The sequence below is a fragment of the Myxine glutinosa genome, chromosome 3 (genome assembly GCF_964187855.1).
Source record: "Myxine glutinosa chromosome 3, kmMyxGlut1.1, whole genome shotgun sequence".
Taxonomy (NCBI): domain Eukaryota; kingdom Metazoa; phylum Chordata; class Myxini; order Myxiniformes; family Myxinidae; genus Myxine; species Myxine glutinosa.
This window is the reverse complement of record NC_136263.1, coordinates 9,818,506-9,844,431: the sequence shown is the minus strand read 5'-3', so window position 1 is coordinate 9,844,431 and position 25,926 is coordinate 9,818,506. Positions and strand designations below refer to the sequence as shown.

At 47.0% G+C, this 25,926-nt stretch overlaps 1 protein-coding gene across 3 annotated transcripts in view; it reads right to left on the bottom strand.

Annotated features, from left to right (window-relative positions):
• The window catches only part of LOC137414483 (actin filament-associated protein 1-like), a 263,066-nt gene that overhangs the window by 150,454 nt on the left and 86,686 nt on the right, over positions 1-25,926 (bottom strand). For all 3 annotated transcript variants that reach the window (XM_078773714.1, XM_078773716.1, XM_078773715.1), the window contains exon 5: positions 4,163-4,259. In XM_078773714.1, coding sequence (XP_078629840.1) covers positions 4,163-4,259 — 97 coding nt within the window. The remainder of the gene's footprint in view (positions 1-4,162; positions 4,260-25,926) is intronic.

The window sequence follows — 25,926 nt, the reverse complement described above, 5'->3', positions numbered from 1 at the left end:
AATAATCAGATTCGATAAATGAAGAATTTATTGATTTATAAACAACAATGAACATATTCAAGAAAAGAAGAATTTATAAATTCACCAACAAGAATAATCAGATTTGATAAAATAAGAACGTTTATGAAGTAACATTAATTATGAAGTTTTCGGAGGTGCAGAATAGGGCGGAATAATAATAATAATAAAAACCCTAGCAGTAATAATAGCGTACTCTCCATTTCATGGAGAGTAAACCTAATAATATATATGTTTTACACAAACATAGGGGCAATACCCCAGGTGCTCACCTGGTAGAATAAACAGTATACTGCACGGCCTAAAGGTATTTTAAACCAATTTCAATGGTTTCTGGAAGACAGGGCCGCATGAAGAATCATACTAACATAATCATGAGACTTTAAAGTTTCAACAAACAAACAAAAAAAATACCTATTTTGGGGGGCAACTTCTAACCCCTCCTCCCTATCCTGTATAAATCCTCAGACCCAAATTTTTCGAATGCCTTGAAAAAACATTGGTACATCACGGGTGATGAAGGTTGTGGTTAAGTTTGATTGAAATTGTGTATGTAGTTTTAGATAAAAGGGCAAATACCTATTGTGGGGGGCTCCCCTCCCCCCATACACCTCCTCAGGGCCCGATTTTTTTTTATGCAGTGAAAAAACTTTGGTATATCATGGTGATGAAGCTTGTGGTCAAGTTTCATTGAAATCGTGAATGTAGTTTCAGAGAAGAAAGCAAATACCTATTTTGGGGGGGGGGGGGGGGGGGGGTCAAACCTGGACCCAGTCGACCCTCTTAGACTTTGATTTTCTCCGTGCCGTGAACAAACTTCGGTACATCACGGGTGATGAAGGTTGTGGTCAAGTTTCATCGAAATAGTATGTTTAGTTTCAGAGGAAAAAACAAGTTGCTATTTTGGGGGGTCAAATCTGGATAAATCTGGATATGTTAATGATGATGTCATAGGTGCCTCCATTATGACGTCATAATTCGACAAGTACAAAACTTCATCCAATCAAGATGAAATTTGTTGAACGTCATCTAATGATAAATTGGTGAAGAAAAAATAATAATGATAATGTCATCGGTCACGTGGTTCGGTCGCCATATTTGTTTTCACACAAAAGCTTTTAAAACCACTAAAACCACGTCCAGGGTAAAAAAACAGGGTTTTCAATCTCTGATTGCTCCTTCTTGTTATTTTTGTTATTGGGAACAGATTTCGATTTATAGTGAGGTTCACTATGTTTTGGCGTTCAAAATCATGGTAGATTAGCAAACCTATACATTTTTGGAAACGTTATTACATGGAAAATCTGAAAATCAATGTTTACATTTGCCAATTCCGACCAATTTGATTCGACCAATTCGACCAATTCGACCAATCGACCAATTCCATTCGACCAATTCGACCATTCGACCAATCGCTTCGATCGACCATTCGACCATTCGACCAATTTGATGGATTCGATTCGATTCGATTCATCGAATTCGATTCGATCGACCATTCGACCAATTCGATTTGCCAATCAATTTGACCGACCTTTGCTTGTGTGGAACGGACTGTGAAAACGATGCGGACTATATTGTCGGATACGACACACAGGACAGTGATGAGGAACTCTAAATGGCATATTCTGTAATCGTGTATGTTTGATGCCATTGACTGCCTGTGTATATTTTGTCATTGACTGCCTGTGTAGATGTGAAGTTATACTGACTGCATGTGTATATATGATTTTGCTGACTGCCTGTGTATGTTTGGTGATATGAATTATTGTGACATATTTTGATGTTATTAACTGCCTGTACAAAATGATAACATGTATTTGATTATGCAACTTATCGCGAATATAAAGACAGTATTTTGCAATTCAAAACCTTTGATTCGTGTCTTACCATTCCCCATAGCACTAATTTGATACTTTTATTGGATTCCTTGTCCCTGAAAATATAGGTTTAGTATATTTTTAAAAGTTTTTAGTGTAATTAGAGGCAGAAATAGAACAAAATATGTATTTTAGAGTGGCCATTTTGAAAATCCAAAATGGCCGCCATACAGGTATCTCTCCAAATGTAAACATTGATTTTTAGTTTCCTTATGCTATAACCTTTCCAAAAATGTATAGGTTTGCTAATCTACCATGATTTTCAATGAAATATAATTTATTGACATAGTGAACCTGACTATTATGTGAATATAAAACTACTCGATTGCACTGTTGTTTATTTGTGGTTGAAATTTTGTTTGTTTACTCTAAGCCTGGTGTTGGCTTAGCAGTTGGGGTGCCGGCTTGGGATCCTAGGATCCTGGGTTCGAATCCCGGTCGATCGCTGAATTAACACCAGGGGGGTTGACTCAGCCTGTCATCCTTCTGAGGTCGGCAAATTGAGAACCAGCTTGCTGGGATGAATGATCACGGTGTGTACCCCGATTTATAATAGGTACACGGTATCCCTGCGCATAGAAGAGGGTTGGCGCGACCAAGGGTTGGCGTCAGGAAGGGCATCTGGCCATAAAAAACATTGCCTCAAACAGGGAACCATGATTGTCATGGGGCCCGCAAGGCTAACCCCCGCTCTAGCGGGGAAAAATGGCGTTAAAATGATCATTCAAATGGAGATTATCCACCAAAAAAAACAACAGATAAAAATGAAATTAATTATGACAAGCAATGTTTAAAATGAATCTGAATCGGAAAAAAATCGGAAGGGTGTCGGAGTGAATTCCATTCAATGTACAATGTGCGCTGAGTGGGTTCATCAAAAATGTAGTGGTTTGAGAGTGTAAAAATGTAGTGGTTTGAGAGGATCATTGACCAGTGTGGCAGCTACATTCAAGTGTAAGGTGTGCACAGAGGGAGCTGCAGATGGAGGAAATGTTGAGTTGGATCTTGGAGATGGTGTGAAGCTGGAAGGTGTGAAAACATTTTGTTAACTAGGAGACATGCTGAATGGAGAAGGTGGATCAGACTCGGCAACTGGTTGCTTGAGTGAGATGTGCATGGAAGAAGTTTCGGGAACTGAGTGGTGTGCTGACGAGGAGGGGAGTGTCGTTGAAGCTGTAGGGAAAGGTGTATGCTGCATGTGTGAGAAGTGTTATGATTTATGGGAGCGAAACTTGGGTAATGAACGTAGAGCAGCAACGAAGGCTGGAAAGGGTGGAAATGCGAATGGTTCGATGGATGTGCGGAGTATCGTTGAGATAGAGAAAGACAAATGATGAATTGCGAAAGATGATGGGAATAGAGCCTGTGATGGATGATGTGAAGAGGAACACGTTGAGATGGTTTGGTCATGTGTTGAGGAAGGATGAAAGTGACTGGTTGAGACGAGTGATGGAAATGAATGTAGAAGGAAGTAGAGGACGGGGAAGACCGAGAAAGACTTGGCTAAAGATGGTGGAAGAAGAAATGCGGGCAAGGGGGTTAACAAGGAGAGATGCAGAAAATAGGGCAAGATGGATAAGATTGTCATGGAGACCGCAAGGCTAACTCCCGCTCTTGCAGGGAAAATGGCCTTAAAATGCATGTTGGTGTTGTTGTTGTTGTTGTTAAGCAATGTTTAAAATGGGACTCGTATTTCTATTTTTGAAGGAGGAATGACCTCACAGAGAAGTTTCATTTTGTGATAGTCAACTTTCTTCATAGCAATTTTTATGGCACTGAGCCTGACGGACAATTTTGTACATGTACAAGTCCTGTTTGTATAAAAAGGACATTAGGCTTGATCAATGAACTCCTCCAAAATTGTTCAGTCGACAATGGGTAATAAACACTGGGCAAGTTTTGAACCTGGAATCCGATACGGAAATCATGCATGGGTTAAGAGCATCATGACATCTGTGCCCAGAGAGAGCAAATACAAATTGAGAAGAGAGGCGAAACATTTTTGTGGCCGATGGTTTCGATATGTTGTTTTTTTGACATTTCAGGAATTTTGTCCTCAAGTGACTTTTCGATATTGTGGATTTAATTGTGCGGCGGAGTTCGAGCACGTCCGTGCATGTGCACACACATATTGGGTTGAAGATATGAGTTCATCTATAACCACCCAATGTAGTGCTAAATCAAATATGTAATGGTAGGCCTGTGTCGTTGTTTTTTGTGTTACTAATAATGTGTTTTGTGTATTTTTATACCAGTAATTAACTCACGAGCAGAGCAGATGTATTGGGGGACAGTGTCGATATGTAGAGGGTTTGCTTCTTCATAATGATCATCAGCTGACGAAGCAGGGGAGTTGTCAAATCCCTGTCCACAAGAAAAAGCACAATGAGGAAGTGTAAAAGTGCACGGTAAAACAAAGGTCTCAAAGTAGGATACAACACAACCATGTCTGTCTATTTACCTGTCGAACAGGGTGCCCCAGAAGTAGTGTCGTGATTTTGATTTTGAATATTTGTGTAAATGTTAATGCCTGATAACATAATTATTTTTCAGATTTATGCCCGAAGCATGGAGATTTACTCGGAATAGATGGACAGATCAAGAACATGCTGCAATTGTTGAACTGTACTTTACAAATGGAAATCCAATTGTTCAAGCACAGCGAGCCTACGGACTGATCACGACACTACTTTTGGGACACCCTGTACAAATACTGAACGACAAACTTCCCTTGATAAACCGATGATATAATAAATTCATACCGTCATCATCATAAAACTAAAATATGCAATTTGGTGTCTGTCTGTCTGACGATTCTTGACCACGATACATTCAGTCGTTACTTATCCAAACTCAACCAAACTTGACAGGAGGACTAAGGGTCACACAATAAAGGAATTGTAGTCACACAAAAATGTAGCGAATTCGTTTGCACTTCGCCCCCCCCCCTCCCCCTCAACTCGATCCAAGGGGGTTTTCCCCGCCAATGGGGTTGCGTGTTGAGGTGTATATCCGTGTCAAGATAGCTTTATCATGGCGTTTTTCAAGGCCACTTGTCAGAACAAAAACATTATATTAATGTTATTACAAAACAATATTAATACTGATAATATCTCCCCCTCCCCAAGTGATGACCTCCTTGGACAAATGCCATGTTAACGTGTATGAATAGCTTATTGTACCATTTTCATGGGAGCACCGACACCAGAAGTAAAAATGTTATAAACCACACACAATTCTCTTTTCACACAGTCACTACTGCTGTTTAACACTAAACTGTATATATATATATATATAATAATAATAATTCATTTATTTTGCATAGCGCTTTTCAAGAAGCCCAAAGGCGCTTTGACAGAGTGGAAAACATAATGCATAACAATACATGAAAACAACAATTGCAAAAAGACAAGAATCAATAGGGAAATATTTAAAGCAAAAGGAGGGAGAAGGAGAAGAGATAGTCAGGGGTTAAATGCTGTGGGTTGAATGTTGAATGCAGTGTTGAACAGGTGGGTCTTTAGTGATGTTTTGAATGTGGTGAGTGAGGAGGAGTCTCTGATGGTGTGAGGTAGTGAGTTCCAGAGGGTGGGAGCAGTGATGGAGAAGGCCCTGTCCCCCCGGGATCGGAATTTGGTCCGGATGGAGGGGGTCAGGAGGTTGGTACCAGCAGAGCGGAGGTTGCGGGTGGGAGTGTGTCTGGAGAGGAGGTCAGCCAGGTAGGATGGGGCCAGGTTATGGAGGGCTTTGTATGTCAAGAGGAGGATTTTGTACTGGATTCTCTGGGGGATGGGGAGCCAGTGAAGCTTGTAAAGGACGGGGGTGATGTGGTCACGGGTCCGGGAATGGGTGAGTAGACGGGCAGCGGAGTTCTGAATGTATTGGAGTTTATTGGTGATTTTTGAGGGTGAACCATAGAGGAGGCTATTGCAGTAGTCCAGACGGGAGGTGATGAAGGCGTGGATGAGGGTTTCTGCAGCCGTGGAGGAGAGGGATGAGCGGAGACGGGCAATGCTTTTCAGGTGAAAGAAGGCTGGCTTTGTGATCTGTTTAGTGTATTTGTCAAAGGAGAGGGTTTGGTCAAAGATGACGCCAAGATTCCGGATGTGAATATAACCCTATATAACCCTATATAACCCTAACCCTATAACAAGATATATAACCCTATATATATATATATATATATATATATATATATATATATATATATATATATATATATATATATATATATATATATATATATATATATATATATATATCAAGCAATGAACGGCGGTTGGGAATTATATCCAATACGTCCATTTTACAGTTCTCCAACCTAGTTTTGTCTTAAAAACTCAACGTTTCGGCCAGCAACCCGGCCTGCACTGGGCCTCCACTAGCCTTTATCAAGAGTAATTCCCTTGTTTACCTCCTCCCAGATATGCCTGGGGGAAGGGGGTGGGCCTATTCTATCAACCAATCACAAAGCTGTGTTGCGAGACCTCGTGAGATTACTTGATATTATTGGCGAAAGCCATGGGCGAAACGCAGCGAGACAATGTCGACTGTACACGAACTTGTGCAGCAGATCTAAGTGACCAAGGCCCATCTAAGGTTCACATAAGCTTGTCACGGGTCAATGGTCACGAGGTCTCGCAACACAGCTTTGTGATTGGTTGACAGAATAGGCCCACCCCCTTCCCTCAGGTATATCTGGGAGGAGGTAAACAAGGGAATTATTCTTGATAAATGCTAGTGGAGGCCCAGTGCAGGCCGGGTTGTTGGCCGAAACATTGAGTTTTTAAAGACAAAACTATATGTTGGGGAACTGTGAAATGGACGTATTGGATATATATCTAGGTTAGGAATGATTAGTGGGAGTAGTAAAGCAGGTGTTTATATACAAAGGGTATGTCTCAATAAAATATATATAGACTTAAATATTTCAGGAAATTAATTAAATAGCAGAGAGAGGGGTAATGTAAAGCGTTACTAATACATTACAAATTTAGCATGAGCATGTGAAGAATAATAAAAAATCTTTATTGTCCCATTTTCAGGGAAATTATTCTTTGGTGACACCGTAAGTTGACCATCATTAAAACATAAAACACAAAGGGAATAAGAAAACAATATAAAAAGATATAAAATATAAAATAAATATAAAATATGGAAGATTGACTAAACAGCAAAATGTCGAGGAATTTGAATTTAGCATTTGAATTGCACATGGTACAAACGACTTTTTGAAAATGTTCTTCTTCATCCTCCTTACACGAAAGCGTCTCCCTGACGGCAGTTTTTCAAAAAGCCCGTTCAAGAAATGACTTTCATCAGCACACACCTGCACCGCCCTCCTTTTCAATGCTCGCAAGTATGGAGACTCCAGACTGGTTGAAGGCCCACCTACTTTAAATGCCAGTGTAGTGACCTTTCTCAATCGTGACTTATTCCACACATTAAGATAACTGTACCAGGAAATGAAAATAAATGATAAAACACTGATCAGTAAGGAATTTGTTAACATCCGCATCACACGAGAGCAAACACCAAATGAATTCAACTTCCTGAGAAGATACAATCTTTGCATTGATTTCTTGTACACAGCATCAGTATTTCCATCAAAAGTTAGATTGCTATCAATAAAGGTACCCAGGTATTTAAATTTGTTAACAATTTCTACCTTATTACCATTGATGGTTACAGGCTCATGATTGTGACCTTTCCGAAAGTCCAAAATCATCTCTTTTGTTTTACACACATTCAGAGTAAGACAAAAGTCCCCACACCACTTATTCAATGTGTCAATCTCGTTGAGGTACGATACTTACGATTTCTTACGATTTCTTACGATTTCTTACGATTTCTTACGATTTCTCGTAAGAAATGTTTACACGTCATCAGTCAGATGTTACCTTTCGGCAGTGCAGAACGACAATATTGTATAGTTTTTGATATGTAAAGTCTGTGTACATATAATTGACACACCCTGCACATGTATGCACATATTGACTTGAATAGATAATTTTCAGCGCCTTTTGGCGATTTACGACCGATCTTATATAACCTTTTTCATGATATAATACAGATTGACTTGTGGGTGTGAAGAACCAGAAAGGAATATTGTTACGTGGTCCCCTCGGTGAATACCTGGTCTCGGTGACCCCCGGACCGTGAGAGGAACTTCGCCAGAAAACTGTATTATATATGCGCTTTCGCCACGCAATCCATATGAATTCCACCCAAGAGACAACTGATGGTCAAGGATATATTTCAATGGTAATGATACCCTACAATTTCAATGATACAACCACGGAGATTTTCCCCGAGCAATCAACAATAAACAACCATCAACAATTCCCAATCCACAATCAATTCCCTATGATTAAGATGGCCATCTTATATATGTGTGTCCCCGTGGGTACTCACGACCCCCTTTTGGTCTCGGTCCCGCACAATGTCTCTGGGCCCCTCCTGACCAAGATGATGGTCGGCGTCGCCGCACTCGGTCGGTTGAACGAACCCCGGGTGGACGTGTTTCCACCGGGCAGGTATCGTACCAGGCACCCCGGCTGCAGCCCCTCGTGGCCACGCGAAGCGGGTACGGGAAAGCAAGCCAAAAGCCCCACGCCGCTTGCAAGGCGTGTTAGGCCCCAACGGGCGACCCGTACGCGTCTTTTTCGACGGTGTCGCGAACGGCGCCAAACGCTGGGTCGGTGCACGGCCACACGACAGTTTGACGTCCACCGGGCAGGTATCCGTCCCGGTAACTCCTCTCGCCAGACGGGCTCGGGAACGCCGCTTTTCCACACGGCTCAATCAATCCCACCTTTCGTCGGAGCGGGGCGAGGAAGAATAATACTCGTCCCTTTTCTTCCTCGTGTCTTTTCTTCTTCCGTTTCCGGTCACTTCCGTTTCCGGACACTTTTTCAGAAGGGCTCCTGACCCTCCAACCACAACAACCCTTAATCTAATACGCATGGATAAGCAAAGACCTGAATGGTAATTCACATACATTCACATAAATATGTAACACTCCCCCCCTTCAAGAAAGAAAGTTTGAACCCAGCGAAAACTTTCTTTGCCGGCCAATTTGGAGAAACAAACCAGATAACTCAACCCCCCCACATTATCAGTTCCCCCCGGGCACAGTTATCACTTAAAAATAAAGCAACCAAAATTTCACCACAACCCCTCCAGATTACTCACTCTGGACTAAGCACCAGCAACGACATTGTCCCTGCCAAATCAAACTCCATCTCATGACCCTCTGACTTTGACCGTCAGTTTCTTGTGAATGAAGGTTAAGGGGTTGATCAAAGATCCAAAGTTAAGCAACTCGATAGCACTTTATCCGGGAGGCCAAGCCGAGTATTCACTACATGGATGCCTTTAGGAACGTGGAGTTCACGGTTAGTCCGTGCAGGAAAGTTCTCTACATGGGCGCCTTGAGGAACGTGGAGTTCACGGTTAGTCCGTGCATGAAAGTTCACTACATGGACGCCTTTAGGAACGGCGTTCACGGTTAATCCGTGTAGGAATCCTGGCTCGGCGGCTCCGCCGCATTCAGTGCTTCAACTTCTCAGAACTTCCCTAATAATTAGGGTGGGACCACTTGTCCCTGTAGTCCCATGAATAGCGGTCTCCTTCTCGGCCACTACTTTGCCAATCCTTCCTTCGGGAGCGGCCGTAACTCAGGGAGCCTCCATAATAATATTGGTTGCGGCCACCACCAAAACTACCGCCCAGTTGTCCTCTCCTGTAGACCTCTCGACGCCTACGAAATGCCTTCCCTACTGTTATGGTCCGACCCTCCAAAACCTTGCCATTCCAATTCTTCTCTGCCTCTCTGGCGTCTTTTGTGCTGGCAAACGTGACAAAGCCAAACCCTCTTGACTGTTGCGTTTCCCAGTCTCTTACCAACCGCACTTCCACCAGCGGCCCATATCTGTTGAAGACAGAGGTCAGAACTTCTTCCTCTGTTTTGAAGTTCAGTCCCCCTACAAATAACTTGGCACTTTTGTCGCCATCCCGAGCTGGTGTGGTGTTATTTTCCCTGCTGGGCTCTTTACCAACCCTAAGGTTACCATAAACTTGACCCCCGGCCAAATCATTCCCGATAACCACAGATACACCCTCTACAGGAAGCGTGGCTTGTAAACCGACGGTGACCGGTCCTGACACCAAACCGGACTCCAAATGGATGACATGAAGGGGAGCACTAACACCGCCCCCGATCCCCTGTAAACGAACACTATCCCCCGTTGCCGTCTCCTCGGACCATGGCAAAATGCCTTCAAGCATTAAAGATTGATGTGCCCCTGTGTCTCTCAATATCCTAACCGGTCTCCGGTTAGTCGAGGCTCCATCCAGTGACACAAACCCCTCTGAAATAAATGGCTGGTAACCCTTTTGATGGCGATTTCTCACAATGGCCATTGCATTTGGAGTCGTAATAGTCAGACTCCGCTCTGGGTCTTCCCTTTTCATGCGGTAACAACTGGACATCAAGTGTCCAGGTTTCTTGCAAAAAGCGCAAGTAGGCCCGGAGGAAAAACTCGTGGTCTGCCTTGGGCCCCCCGAAATGTAAGTTTGTCTTGGGCCCGCATCCCTCTGATTTCGACCAGGTGGGGTATCCGCGTTGTCCCCATAATCCTCTCGAGGTCGCCGCCATGTATTGTCGCTCTCCGCACCTGCTGTTCCCCACCTCCCCTGCGGAGATCTAGACGAGGAGTTAGGTTCATGGACCCCTATTCGGTGGGTTAAAGCATAATCATCTGCCATGGTGGCTGCGTCCCACAACTTTGGTACTTTCTTTTCCTGCAGGTACACTTTGATGTCCTCGTGGACACACTGCTGGAATTCCTCCACCAGGATCAAGTCCCGCAATGTTTCGAAGTCTTTCCCGACTCCTTTTGACTCACACCACCGATCAAACATGTTTTCTTTCACTCTGGCAAACTCCACATGGGTCTCACTCTCCCTCTTCCTGGCATTCCTGAATTTTTGCCTGTAAGCTTCCGGAACCAACTCATAGGCTTTGAGGATGTGCGTCTTCAGTACCTCATAATCTGCACATTGGTCCATTGGTAGCGCCGAATAAATTTCCTGAGCTTTCCCCACCAGCACACTTTGCACGAGTATGGTCCAGGCCTCCTCCGGCCAGTTTAATTGTCGAGCCACTTTCTCAAAGTGTGGGAAAAATTTCGCGACTTCCTTTTCACTGAACGGTGGAACCAGCCTCACATGTCTGCCCACATCCCAGGTTTTCTGGTTAGGTGTCGATCCCGTCAGCAAGGGTGGTGCCTCTCCCCGTTCTCTCATTAACTCCAGCTCCTTGAATTTGATTTCTTGCTGAAGCTCCATGTCACGTTCCTTTAATTCCCTTTCCGCTTTTCTCTCCTCTGCTTCGAGGTCCCTTGCAGCTCTCCTCTCCTCTGCTTTTCTCCCTTCTAACCTTTCCTGGAGTTCTCGTTCCACTCTCCTTTCCTCTGCTTGTTTCTCTTCTCTCCTCGCTTCTGCTTTCCTTTCTTCTTCTTTTAACCTTTCCTGGAGTTCTCGTTCCACTCTCCTTTCCTCTGCTTGTTTCTCTTCTCTCCTCGCTTCTGCTTTCCTTTCTTCTTCTTTTAACCTTTCCTGGAGTTCTCGTTCCACTCTCCTTTCCTCTGCTTGCTTCTCTTCTCTCCTCTCTTCTGCTTTCCTTTCCTCTTCTGATCTTTCCTTTTCTGCTTTCCTTTCTTCTTCTGCTCTTTCCTTTTCTGCTTTCCTTTCTTCTTCTGCTCTTTCCTTTTCTGCTTTCCTTTCTTCTTCTGCTCTTTCCTTTTCTGCTTTCCTTTCTTCTTCTTTAATCCGTTCCTGGCTCCGTAATTGCAACTCCAGTTTCCGGAGCTCAACATCTTCTGGTTCTTCGGGTAGCCACTCCCAGGCTAACTCGTCCCATGTTCCTAATCCCACCATAGATTGTATCACCGTGGCCTGCAACTCTGCCTTCCTCAAATTAGTTCGGACCTCCAAGTTAAAATGTTTGGCCAATTTCAAGAGGTCCGACTTTAGCAACGCTCGGAACTGTGCCTCACTCGGGGTTACCACAAAGTTCTGTGCCACAAACGCCATGGTGCCTATCGTTAACACCTGTTAACCTTCACCCAAGACTTTACCCCAATTTCTCAAATTTTTTTACCAATTAATAATTAATTAATAAATTTTAATTAATAAAAAACTATTATTTTATTATGTTATACAATTTTAAATCCCGGACGTAGACCCAATTGCGAAACCGCAAATCGTAATTTGGACAAGCCCCCAATTCTGTTACGTGGTCCCCTCGGTGAATACCTGGTCTCGGTGACCCCCGGACCGTGAGAGGAACTTCGCCAGAAAACTGTATTATATATGCGCTTTCGCCACGCAATCCATATGAATTCCACCCAAGAGACAACTGATGTTCAAGGATATATTTCAATGGTAATGATACCCTACAATTTCAATGATACAACCACGGAGATTTTCCCCGAGCAATCAACAATAAACAACCATCAACAATTCCCAATCCACAATCAATTCCCTATGATTAAGATGGCCATCTTATATATGTGTGTCCCCGTGGGTACTCACGACCCTCTTTTGGTCTCGGTCCCGCACAATGTCTCTGGGCCCCTCCTGACCAAGATGATGGTCGGCGTCGCCGCACTCGGGCGGTTGAACGAACCCCGGGTGGACGTGTTTCCACCGGGCAGGTATCGTACCAGGCACCCCGGCTGCAGCCCCTCGTGGCCACGCGAAGCGGGTACGGGAAAGCAAGCCAAAAGCCCCACGCCGCTTGCAAGGCGTGTTAGGCCCCAACGGGCGACCCGTACGCGTCTTTTTCGACGGTGTCGCGAACGGCGCCAAACGCTGGGTCGGTGCACGGCCACACGACAGTTTGACGTCCACCGGGCAGGTATCCGTCCCGGTAACTCCTCTCGCCAGACGGGCTCGGGAACGCCGCTTTTCCACACGGCTCAATCAATCCCACCTTTCGTCGGAGCGGGGCGAGGAAGAATAATACTCGTCCCTTTTCTTCCTCGTGTCTTTTCTTCTTCCGTTTCCGGTCACTTCCGTTTCCGGACACTTTTTCAGAAGGGCTCCTGACCCTCCAACCACAACAACCCTTAATCTAATACGCATGGATAAGCAAAGACCTGAATGGTAATTCACATACATTCACATAAATATGTAACAATATGTATTTGCATAAAAAAAGATGTGAATATGTTTCCTAACAGAAAAGTTTCAAACTTTAAGAAACTAACTTATAAAAAGACAATTTCAAATATAAAAAGCGAACTTAAATATCATTACTAATATGAAGTTGCTTAAACATAAAAGGGATATTGTCAATTTTTATGCCTGGAAATTTAAAACTTAGAAAATAACAATATTAATCTTAAATACGTTTGATTAAACCTTGCAAAATTTGCTATTCTCATATGAGAACATCGGTAATGATGCTGAGATTCCAGGTTCAAATCCCATATTGAGTGTTGATTCATAATAATTGTAACCATGTCATACTTGTAACCCCCAATATCCTTGTAACTCATGTAAAAGTACATGTATTGATATCTCCAAGTGTTTGTCTCCTCCATGTCTGATGATGAGACGTACCATACATGCAGTGTTGCAGTTGGTGAAGCAGTTTATTGGCAAGCGCCATGCTGGATGGTTTGCCATTGCCTTCCCAGCAGCACACAGGGCAGGAATTTGGAATTTACCAGCGACAACCAATCTGATAAGTTATTGTCAGGTCAAGAATCAAACCCAGGGTATAAAGCGATACATAAGGAATAAATAGCACCGCAAAGCAGGCGTAACCCCTCAGCCCATGCATGGTGCAAACCAATTTCAAGATGGCTGCCGTATATATATCCATATATATATATATATATATATGTATATATATTGTTACGGTTCTTCGCCGCCCTACTTCCCCTTACCAAGCGGGTATTAATCCCCTTGTTCTTTCTGGGCTTGACGGAACCGAGACTTCCAACGTCCCTTCCGGGCAAACGCAAAGTAGGGTCTCGGGACCAACTCTCGCTCGTACCTAATTCCCTGCGCCGCCACGGAAGCGAGGAAACAAGCCTCGCATGAGCCACGTGTGGGTTGCGTACGCCGAGCGGATTGAGTACCACGTGGTCTGTGCAGTTTAGTAGTGGAACCCGATTCGAGCGATCCTATTCGTACTACGCATAGTGTTACGGATTCGTCACTTCCGTTGTTGTGGTTTTCATCCACTGTAAACATTTTTGATTCCATGTACTATTATTGTTGTCGTTTGAGGGAAATAGAGATTACTATTTTCAAAAGGTAAAAAAGTTAATGTTTTAAATGAAACCGGAACCGGACGATGACGAAGAGGAAGAAGAGGAAGAGGAGGAAGAGAAGGCGGAGCGAGGGAGTCGGACAAGAAGCCGAGCTGCTTCGAGGTCTGGAGCGAACGATAGGCGAATGAGGGTCATGAGTGAACTTTGGGTTCCCCGGGAAAGGGATTCCTGCGACAGAGTTGTCATCGCTGTGACAGATAAACCTGCGTGACAGGTTTTGCGCTTGATTCCGGAGAGAATCATCAGAGTGCCGTTACGCCACGAGAACGGGCCGTCGGCCATTTTCACCTCGCGCAGGATTTGCACATCGCTCAAGGTTTTTCACTTTGCTTCAACAATTTTCACCACATTCAGACGTTAATCTGGTGTGCGTGTGTAACGTGGCTTTTGAGTGGGAAATCTGCGGTTCGCTGATTTGGAGCCGTGGAACGTCCATACCCGAGGGTGTGATTTCCCAGTCGCCTTGAGGGCACCTTTGCACAGCTTTGGCAGCGGGACTGTGACTGTCATCCGAACGGGATTCTGGTCTCGATTGGACATCGTTCTGACGATCACTGGAACGGATCGACTTTGGCTTGATACTGGAATAGAGGCATTGGGAATGTTCTTCTTTTCGCTCACTTGGTGCACAGTGAGTTATATTGTACGAACCTGATGGTACCATCATAGGAAATATATATTGGTTGTACAATTGATTACTATTGTTGTTGTACTGTTATTCTTGTGTGATCTTAATACAATACTTGTTTGTTGGTAACAATTGGTGTGGTTTCACCATTGATCTTTGACATACAGAATAACACATCTTTCTGCCGTGACTCCCTCTCGGGGCTTGGAGGTACACCGTGACCGGGGTTTGGGGAGGAGCACGTAACATTAGCCAATGAAGAAACCACAGGAACAATCGAATGGAAGAAAGGAAGAACACAGGTTTAATTATTCCCACACGTATGTACAATGATCGGGGACGCAGAGACACAGGGCAGCACTTAATCAATCTTAACTTATTCCCCGGACTCGGGTCCGTCACACTCACACAGGGAATTTCAGATGGGTTGATGTTCAGCCAAACGCGTCGACGTGGTCGTCCAGGAACGGCCCCGTCCGGCTTTCCACGGTCCCAGCATGTCCCGCGAAGATGGCAGCAGGCGATGGAAGGAACCTCGTAGCGCGTCTCCCGAACAGAGGCAGATGATGAGGTGGAACGGCAAATGCGGGACTTTCAGCGCGGCTTGCGATTACACAGCGGTTCTCACTCGCGTGACTTAGTGCACCGTATATGGATCGGCCTCAAACTCAACCGTGCGTCACTTATAAAAGCACGTATTTCGGTTCATGCGCTTCTTGCTTCGCCGCGCATCTTTCACAGTTCTCTGATGCTCACAACTCCTCTTCCACGATTCCTCCACGTTGGTTAGTGCACACGAGTTCTCCCTGGGCAGTCCTCAAGTCTCTTTGCTCATCATTCCTCCCGCGCTAGTCCTCTCGGGGGCTTTGTGCAACGGGTTATATAGCTATGCCCCCGAACCTTCTGGAACCCTCTCGAACCTTCTTACCACGCCCTGTGATGCAGCGCCGCCGCCACCACCTCCGAGCCGTGATTGGTGGCTCGTGCTTACCATCAGCGCTTCTGCCGCTCCGCCAGACCCTCCTAGCCTGCCTCGTGTTAATTCGCCCAAAATGAACCAAAGTCAGCGCAAAGGGGCATGAGGCTAGGGAAGCTGGAAAGTCGGTAGAAGTAGGGCCTATTCTCCTGACTCTACTCAATGCAGAACTATCAATGTAAAAGGACTAAGCTCACAAACACTAAGAGATAACTATACTATCGCGAGGCTACATGTTGCTTGTGTGACTAACTATGAGGGGGAAATTTTAACCTTTATTAAACTCACTGTACAAACTCAAAACCGCAACAATATATATATATATATATATATACGTGTTATGGACACGACTTAGATGTTATGATGGGCCGAGCGGAATGGCCACCGTGTTCGCACAAGTTACCCGATTATACTCGAACGTTGGCCGAGTCGCGCTATGCTAAATCAATTACGGAAAGGACACAACGGCTGGATTAAAATGACACGACACCAGGGGTACGGTTCTCAAGACCTCCGGAGGAGGTTATATTAGTTCGGAACGTTTAGATTACAGGGATGAGAGAGACAGCATAGAAAGATAGGCACTTAATTACGGTCTTAATAGTAACCCCGACAGACGACAGATAAACGGGACAAAACTGACTCACACGGGGATTGATGGCAAGGAGGGGCAGGTATTCGATGGCTCAAGGTGCACCTTGGCTCAGGGGCAAAATCGACCCGGTCCGGTCCAAAGATGCGGGGAGGTCGCTCAGCGCTCGGAGGTCGCGACTTGTCTTTCCAAGCTGGGGGCGCATCTGACGTCACGTCCGGTAAGTCGCTGCGTATATCCGGCAGGGAGTGACACGCCCTCGGCTAGTTAGCTCCGCCCCAGATGGAATCGGTCCGCCCTTCTTATTGGGTGCGGGGGGGTCCGCCCTTCTTATTGGGTGCGGGGGGGTTACCGGGCTCCGCCCCTGACGAGGAGCTGACAGTGAGCCCCTTCGTGGTAACCCCGTCGGAGCGCATGGTCAATGGCGGCTAACCAAGCCGATGTGAGGACGCACACTCCCCGCACGCCGTTGTTGTAGTTGTTGTTTCATGGGGAAGATGGGAGGAGGTATGGGGAGGTCCTAAACTCACTACTGGTGCCATACAATCACATTCTGGTGCAACGAAGAGTCAGAATTAATGGAAACGAGTCCTTAACTGACATAGACTAAGAATAACTAGCAAGATGTCCGAAAGTTGTCTACGTGAGATGCGGTGGACCTGGGCACGACATTTAATGGGGGAAAAAGGGGAAGGTCGGTTCTACAGAGTGTTATTTACAGGCAATGGGACTACGGAATGGGGGATTGGGGATAGTTGGGGAGTATTGGGGAAATAGGGGAATATTTACAAGCGGATATGGAGGCCAAATTCCATATCCGCAACATTGCACCCTTCTCTACCCTCGGGGCGTCCCGACCCGATAAATTTTTACCTATTTTAGTGTGGCACTCAGATGTAGTTCCCTCTACTATTAACTCTACCCTGAGTGCGACAGTTTTACAGATATTCACAAATGAGTAAATATGTCCCCCTGCGACGTTGCACCCTTCTCCTCACAGAAACACACCCACAGGATAACCGAATCGCGGAAAGAATTCGCAAACTAAACATACAGCCGGTAGGGAGCATTATTTACAAGACTACGCTGATATTTACACTACGATCCAGGACCTGTTTTTGGAGGAACACATGCAGATGTTATGCATAGAGAGAGCACGCATGCCAGCATCGATACACCAACCCACGAGTGCTCTGTGGCCTTACGGCCTTTAATAATGTGCAGAGCACCCCTTCCAAGCACCAAAAGCACCACCCCAGCACCAATCGGTGCAGTCACCATTGTTCATTAAAATAAAAACAACAACCCCTGACCCTGCAGGTGTCTCTTGCTCTTCGTGTGGTGCACTTGGCCTTCTGGCTTCTTTAAAAATAAATAAAGGCGCCAACCGCGTCCATTTCTTTATTGTGGCCGTCAGGGGGCCAACTATTAGTGGTTCACCTGTTTGGCATAGGTGCCACGTTGACCCAGAGGTCCATCAATGGGTGGTGCTTGGCCGCAAAAGAACTGCGGTCCATGGTGGGCGGCCACAAACATTGCGGTCCATATGGTGTATCGATCCAGGCAGCAAGCAGCGAAAGTGCAGGCCCACAACTGCGGAGCCAGCACCTCTCTCTCCTCTCTCTCTGCTCCAAAGCCAGATCCTCGGAGGTGGGAGACAAAAGAAGCAGACAAGTGAGTAAGGTGGTAAGGGCGCAAAAGTGCACGCAATGTAAGGTAATGCACACTGGGGGCACATGGGAACCAGGTGAGACAGGTACGTTCCTACCGTACGCCCCCCCCCCCACCAGGTAACCTACATGGCCCCTCCCTTACCCCTTACTGTATCCACAAAACACAACACTACCCATAAACATCTACTTTACAAATCAACAAACGTCCCTACTGTCTTCCCCGTTCCTCCCATAAACCAAATTCGTCTTCTCTCCCTCCTAACCAATCAAATTTGCCATTTTCAACTCTCATCAAAATTTGCCATCTCCAACTCAACATCATAATTTGCCATTACCAATTCATCATCAGTCCCTCCTAAGGAGGGAGAGATGGAATCACCCCAATGTCTCATCCACGTCGTGATGCGTCTCACAAATCCAACAGCAATTCTCCTTTCTGCAACACAAACAAAGAAAACACAGGTGTGGAGTCATCATCATCACAGGTAAGTGGCTGCGTATGGTGCGACAGGTTCATCAATCCTAACTATTTCCTTAATGACTTTAACAACTTTACATTACCCGGGGTCTTTCTCCGGCCAAACCATTGGCCCTCTTACACTATGGGTTCTAAAAACCAATTCCCATTGACCAACTGTGGTGCTTTTCAATTTGGGGTCTCACTCCCCCGATTCATCTCCCGGTGCCCTCGCACAATTTCTGGGCTGTGGCGTGTACCTCTCCCAGTGGGTCTACCCACCTGCACACCTCCACCACTGCAGTTGCCTCCGAGCTTACCTGCTCCTTACCCTAACCTAACTACCTGGGGAAGGCCCTCTGGCGCTCTCCCCACTCGGTGCCCTCTCTGGCACTGGGCTACCCGGGTCCGTCCTCCGGATCCTCGGGCCCCATCCACAACTCTACCGGCTCCCAGAGCCCACCTGCGGCCTCACCTGGCCGACATCCTCACAGTGGTGGAGTGCCCAACCAACTACACACACTAACAGGCTACACGCCCAGCCATTTCCACAACACTAATGCACCCATCCAAATACCATTCTGTCACCCGCACCACAGATGCCAATATCCAACCACAATTTACCTATACCCTCTACCTAACACTTACACTACCCGCCCCGGGTACTCGTGAAAGGGGTCCACTCTTCCCCCATCCACACCTTCGCACCATGCACACCACTCCGTACCACTTACTGCAACTCTCTCCACACACCTGTACCTGCACACCTGTGCTCTCATTCTTGGTGCCGCCTGCACCCTTCTCTCCCCAAGCGCATTCGCGCTGATCCACACACTCACTACTCACACACTGCTCCACACACCTGTCCAGTTGCACACCTGTGCAATCACACCTGTTCCATCCTCACACAGCATCATCTCATCTAACTATTCCCCTCTAAAACTTGCGCTTCCCAGTCGTCCCTTTAAACTATTGCGCTCCCTCGTCATTATCATCCACACTAAACTACCTGCGTCCCCACTACAGGTATCAGTCACTAACTAAACTTAACGTTACCTAATGTCATCTCTCTAGATCCCTACACACAATATAACCTAACCCACCCGGGCTAGTTTTCACTGCCATACACCCCATAAACTATTGCTCCTTTGCCCCCACTATGGGAAGGGTGGCAGGGATGCCCCCCTTACCCACCGGGCCCATCGCTCACTACCAATTTTGCACATCAAATTTCAACAAATTAAAAATTTGCCAATCACTGCCCATCATCTGCCAATCACTACTGCCAATCCTTTGTCAATCACCAAATTTTGTTTTTTTCTAATTTTGGGGCCAAAACACTATCCTCATCACCCAGTCTACTCACTAATGCCTCTCGGTGCGCCAATTCCTGTCCAAAGCCCGGCTTCGTAAAGCCAAGCCATGAATGCGGGTTGTTTGGTGCCAGCGGCTGGATATGTCCCGCATTCGGTGCAGGGAAGGAGGTTTACCCGGGCCGAGATCCCACGCACCATCTCGGCACGGAGCCATCCCATGGCTCGATCTCGACCTGCCGGAATACCTCAACAAAAAGTGGTCGCCATGACGACCCTTCCTATCCAGCCGCCCGCTCCGCCTGGTGGAGCACGGACGCGGCCGTTCAAAGCGAGGCCCAGCACGCACCGAGGGCCCGATTCGGCTAAAAGTCGCTCCAACCTCTAAACCGGTTACCGTCGATGCTTCACCTGGACGCTTACACCCCGCAGCCCGTTCCTTGCTCACACATCCAGCCGTTTCCATGCTCCTTGTACCGTTCCTTACACACCCAGGTACACCCATTCCACTCACAGCCTTGGTCACACACCTGACCACCGAACACTTTGGCACACATTCGTTGGTCGCACACCTCACCAACACACCTCTTCGCGCCCCCTCCTCTGTCACCTCCTCTGTGACAATCACAGGTGTGCTCTCATTCGCACACCCAACCACGTGCCTCACTACCAATTCCAGCGTGCATTCCCACCCACGCTCTACCATTCCAGGTGTGCTTCCTTTCTCACCTGTCACCACCAACTCACGCTCCGTGTCACTCGTACTACTCTCACCACCACTCTTGACAACGCACTCACCCTTACTCCCCATGCACCTGTCCGTCACACACCTTTCTCGCACACCCTCCTGCGCACACTCTCCCGTCACACCCTCTGTAACACTCACCACACCGCGCTTCCATGTGCTCCCTCTCACACGCGCTACGACCGACTCATTCTCGCCAGCACCCTCACTCCTTGGCACGCACTTTTTCCTCACACACTCCAGCGTCGGACTTTCTCGCACACCTCCTCTTTCGCACACCAGACCTGTCGCACACTTCACCAACGGCCTCTCACGAACACCCGGGTCCATCTCGACCCCCAAGCTTCTTAAATCCCCTGGCGCATCATACGCACGACCATATTGGTCACCACTTACACCGGGTCCTCTTCCTCTTCGCTTCTCCTCCATCACCTGCGAATCCCTCATCCGGTTAATGAGCACATCATCACGATCCAAACACAGACTTTGGACCAATTCTTTTACTTCCTCCTTTATCTCTTTCTTATCCTCTCTCCGTCACTTCTTAATTTCGCTCACCCCTTCTTCCACTTCTTCTAGTTTCTGCTTCACCTCTTTTATTCCCCGGTACGTCTCCTCAAGCTCGTCCTCCAAGGCTACCTTGACCGTTTCCATGTGCGTCCTCACCTGCCGGTCCTTCGTCTCCATTACCTCTATCACCTCGTCCAACCTCGTTGTCAGTCCCTCACGTACCATCTGACATTCCCTCTTTGTCGCTATTAAGTCGTTTTTTATGTCGTTTTGTGTCGCTTTTAACCCTCCTAATACCGCAGTGTTCCTTTGAACCTGCTCCGTTAGTCCTTTTTGTCCCTCCGTCAGCTGTTCCACCTCCTGCGTCAACTCCTCTATACCACCTTGCAATTTTACAGTCCCCTTTCTCACCTCCTTCTCCATGCGCTCCTTACAGTGCCTCACCTCCTCGCGCACTCCTCCGACCTCCTCACTCACACCTCTTCTGATCTCCTCTCCCATCACTTGCATCTCCTGCCCAGATGCCGCCCTCATCTGCTCCATTTCCTCCCTGTGAGCATCCAGTTTGGTTTCTACCCCCATTCTGACCCCCTCTATCTGCTGCCCCATTTGGTTAACTTCCCTTTCCGCTTGGTCCCTCATGTCCCTCAATTTGCCTTCCATCCTGTTTTCTAACCCCTCTAACCCATTTCTCACCTCTTTTATCCCGTTGTCTAACCCCTCAAAATTATTGTCTAACTTCCCAAATTTCTTGTCTAACTCCTCAAAATTATTGTCTAACTTCCCAAATTTCTTGTCTAACCCCTCACCAGTACCCCTCGCTTCGTCCCTCATTACCCCCATTTGGCCCTCCAATCGCTCACTCTGAGCCCTCATTCCCACAATTTGGTTTCCCAACCGCTCACCCAATCGCTCAATTTGGCTCCCCATACTCATCTGTACAGCTGCCTGTAGCTGCGCAATGAGGGCCTGCATGTCAATCGGCTGCATGTTAAAGCCCGTTGATACAGCGGGCTCGGCTACCGCGCGCTCTTGCGAGGCGCCATTTTGCGCGCCCGCAATGTCGGGCGCAACGACGCTATTTTGTGCGTCTGCTACCCTCACTGCTTCGCTCTCCTCACGTCCCTCAATTTGGTCCTGGACCGACCCTGCCTCACTCTCCTCTACCGGAACCCAGCCGACTTGGTCTGCCATAGCGCGACTTTCAAAATTCGGGTTTTTATATTTTGTAAAACACAATCAAATTTCGCCGTTATAATTTCGAGCGCGTAAAACGCGCTCCGGATCGAATCTCACTCCTCGACACCAATTGTTACCCTAATGGTACAATTGGTGTTCCAAAATTTGGGCTAAATGAATTTAGTCCCAGGTCCGAATCCGACACTCCTGACACCAATTGTTACGGACACGACTTAGATGTTATGATGGGCCGAGCGGAATGGCCGCCGTGTTCGCACAAGTTACCCGATTATACTCGAACGTTGGCCGAGTCGCGCTATGCTAAATCAATTACGGAAAGGACACAACGGCTGGATTAAAATGACACGACACCAGGGGTACGGTTCTCAAGACCTCCGGAGGAGGTTATATTAGTTCGGAACGTTTAGATTACAGGGATGAGAGAGACAGCATAGAAAGATAGGCACTTAATTACGGTCTTAATAGTAACCCCGACAGACGACAGATAAACGGGACAAAACTGACTCACACGGGGATTGATGGCAAGGAGGGGCAGGTATTCGATGGCTCAAGGTGCACCTTGGCTCAGGGGCAAAATCGACCCGGTCCGGTCCAAAGATGCGGGGAGGTCGCTCAGCGCTCGGAGGTCGCAACTTGTCTTTCCAAGCTGGGGGCGCATCTGACGTCACGTCCGGTAAGTCGCTGCGTATATCCGGCGGGGAGTGACACGCCCTCGGCTAGTTAGCTCCGCCCCAGATGGAATCGGTCCGCCCTTCTTATTGGGTGCGGGGGGGTCCGCCCTTCTTATTGGGTGCGGGGGGGTTACCGGGCTCCGCCCCTGACGAGGAGCTGACAGTGAGCCCCTTCGTGGTAACCCCGTCGGAGCGCATGGTCAATGGCGGCTAACCAGGCCGATGTGAGGACGCACACTCCCCGCACGCCGTTGTTGTAGTTGTTGTTTCATGGGGAGATGGGAGGAGGTATGGGGAGGTCCTAAACTCACTACTGGTGCCATACAATCACATTCTGGTGCAACAAAGAGTCAGAATTAATGGAAACGAGTCCTTAACTGACATAGACTAAGAATAACTAGCAAGATGTCCGAAAGTTGTCTACGTGAGATGCGGTGGACCTGGGCACGACATTTAATGGGGGAAAAAGGGGAAGGTCGGTTCTACAGAGTGGTATTTACAGGCAATGGGACTAGGGAATGGGGGATTGGGGATAGTTGGGGAGTATTGGGGAAATAGGGGAATATTTACAAGCGGATATGGAGGCCAAATTCCATATCCGCAACAATATATATATGTGTATATATATATATATATATATATATATATATATATATATATATATATATATATATATATATATATATATATATATATACACACGGGACCAGTAATCAAATTTTGCAAAAATGGCCCAAATAATCTATATATATAAAACACAGTTTGCGTGTGTGTAATGTTACCGATAGACTCCTAAACAGAGAGGCTCACGTGCTTGATATTTGGCATAGACATGGCCATTGAGCCTGGGAAGGACATGGCCTACCTCAAAATATTTGACAAGATCCATATTTTTTTATTCATATTTACCTCAGCGCATTTCAGCGAGGAACATTATACACGGAATCTCAGCCGGTGCCAGAGCAGCTCGCTGATTCGCTCAGAGCGATCACGTGATGTTCCATCCCTGCCGCCAGACCATTGAACTGAAAATATATAGAATGACCATTGCCATTCACACCACATAGGTGGAGATGCAGCTACCGGGCGCCATCTTGGTTGGCACTTGATGCTGGGCGATGGTGATTTCCATCAAGCGTTTGCACTTAATTCAGAGCGAAAAGCGATTGCCTTTCTTCACCTTTTATGCGATCGTGTTTTGTGTCGATTTTTGTCGATTTTGTGCGATATGAATTAAACGTCTTTGAAACAGCTGTGAAACGTCTTTCCACAACCCTTCCGTAACCGATTGGAGCAGTTTATTGCCGCACAAAATGGCATTTTAACAGTTGTCTGGCTTTTAAAATCTGGGACACGTTCAAAACAAACGAGATCCACGAAGTGAGTTGGTCGAGTCGTGCTAACCAAGATGGCGACACGGCGGCTTCACTTTTCACGGAGTATGAGCGTTCTATATGTTTTCAATTCAGTGTGCCAGACTCGCTCACGTACTTGATTGTGGCATATACATGGCCATTGGGCCTTCACGGTGTAATTTGTGCGAGGCTTTTGTCCGAGTGAGCTTGAGGCGAGAGGGCGAATGTACGGGTCTCCCTTCCCCCGCCTGGCAACGCCGGTACTGGAGGGCGTCACAGGATCGGTGAGTCTCCAAAATCCGCTTCGTGCTGTTGTTGCGAAGATGCAGGACGATGTCGTGATTGTTGTGCTACTCTCCTACCATGAGAACTGCAACGTCATTGTTGACTGGCCCTCTCCTTCCCTCCCCCTTCCCCCTCCCCCTCCCCCCTCCCCTTCCCTCCTTCCCCTCCCCCTCCTTCCCCCTCCACCCTACCCCAACCCCTCCCCCTCCCTTTCCCCCCTCCCCCTCCACTCTCCCCTCCCACCTCCCCCCTACCCCTTCCCCTTCTCCCCTACCCCTTCCCCTTCTTCTTTCCCCTCCCCTTCTTCCCTCCCCCCTCCCCTCCCCCCTCACCCTTCCCCTTCTTCCCTCCCCCTCTCCTCCCCTCCCCCTCCTTTTCCCCCTCCCCTTTCCCCTCCCCCTCCCCCCGTTCCCCTCCCCTCCCCCGCCCGGCAATGCCGGGTACTTCTGCTAGTTGATGATAAACTCTGTACCAATCTTTCAGTTTGGTTTCATAAGTACTTATCAGGGTGTTTGGTTTCATACGTACACTTGCAGAAGAACCCGGCGTTGCCGGGTGGGGGAGGGGAGGGGAACGGGGGGGGGGGGGGAGGGGAGGGGAACGGGGGGGGGAGGGGAGGCGAGGGGACGTGGGGGAGGGGGAGGGGGAGGAGGAGGAGGAGGAGAGAAGAGGGGAGGGGAGGGAAGGGGAGGGGAGGAGGGGAAGGGGAGGAGAGGGGGGAGGAAGGGGAGCAGTCAGAAGTGGAAGCTCTTTTATGGAGAATTTATATCTTAAAGGGGAGGGGGGGAAGGAGAGGGGGAGGGGAAGGGGGGAGGGGAGAAGGGGAGGGGAGGGGGGAGGCAGGAGAGGAAGGGGAGTGGCTCACGCTTCTGAGTGAATGTGGCTCACGTTTCTGAGTTAAGTGTGATGCCAATCAGGAAGAAGAAGAAGCCATACTACCAAATTCGTACACTTCAGGAATTGTTTGATTTATGTGTATTCAAATGTCTGGTAATTGTTTTGTATTTATTTATACGAATGTGTACTTGTATATAACTGTCATTCATTTAAAAATGCTTCGGCACTATTGAGCGATTTTTTTTTAACTCCAAAAAAACCGAACTTTTTTTTTCAATTTTTTTTTTTTTTTGCCTAAAACACTCCCAGGTATTCACTGATGAACCTCTGAAAGTTTGATGAAGATACGTTCAGCCATCTCTGCATAAAACGCGGACAAAGACACAACTTGCGTTTATATATATATATATATATATATATATAAATCGGGATTTAAATT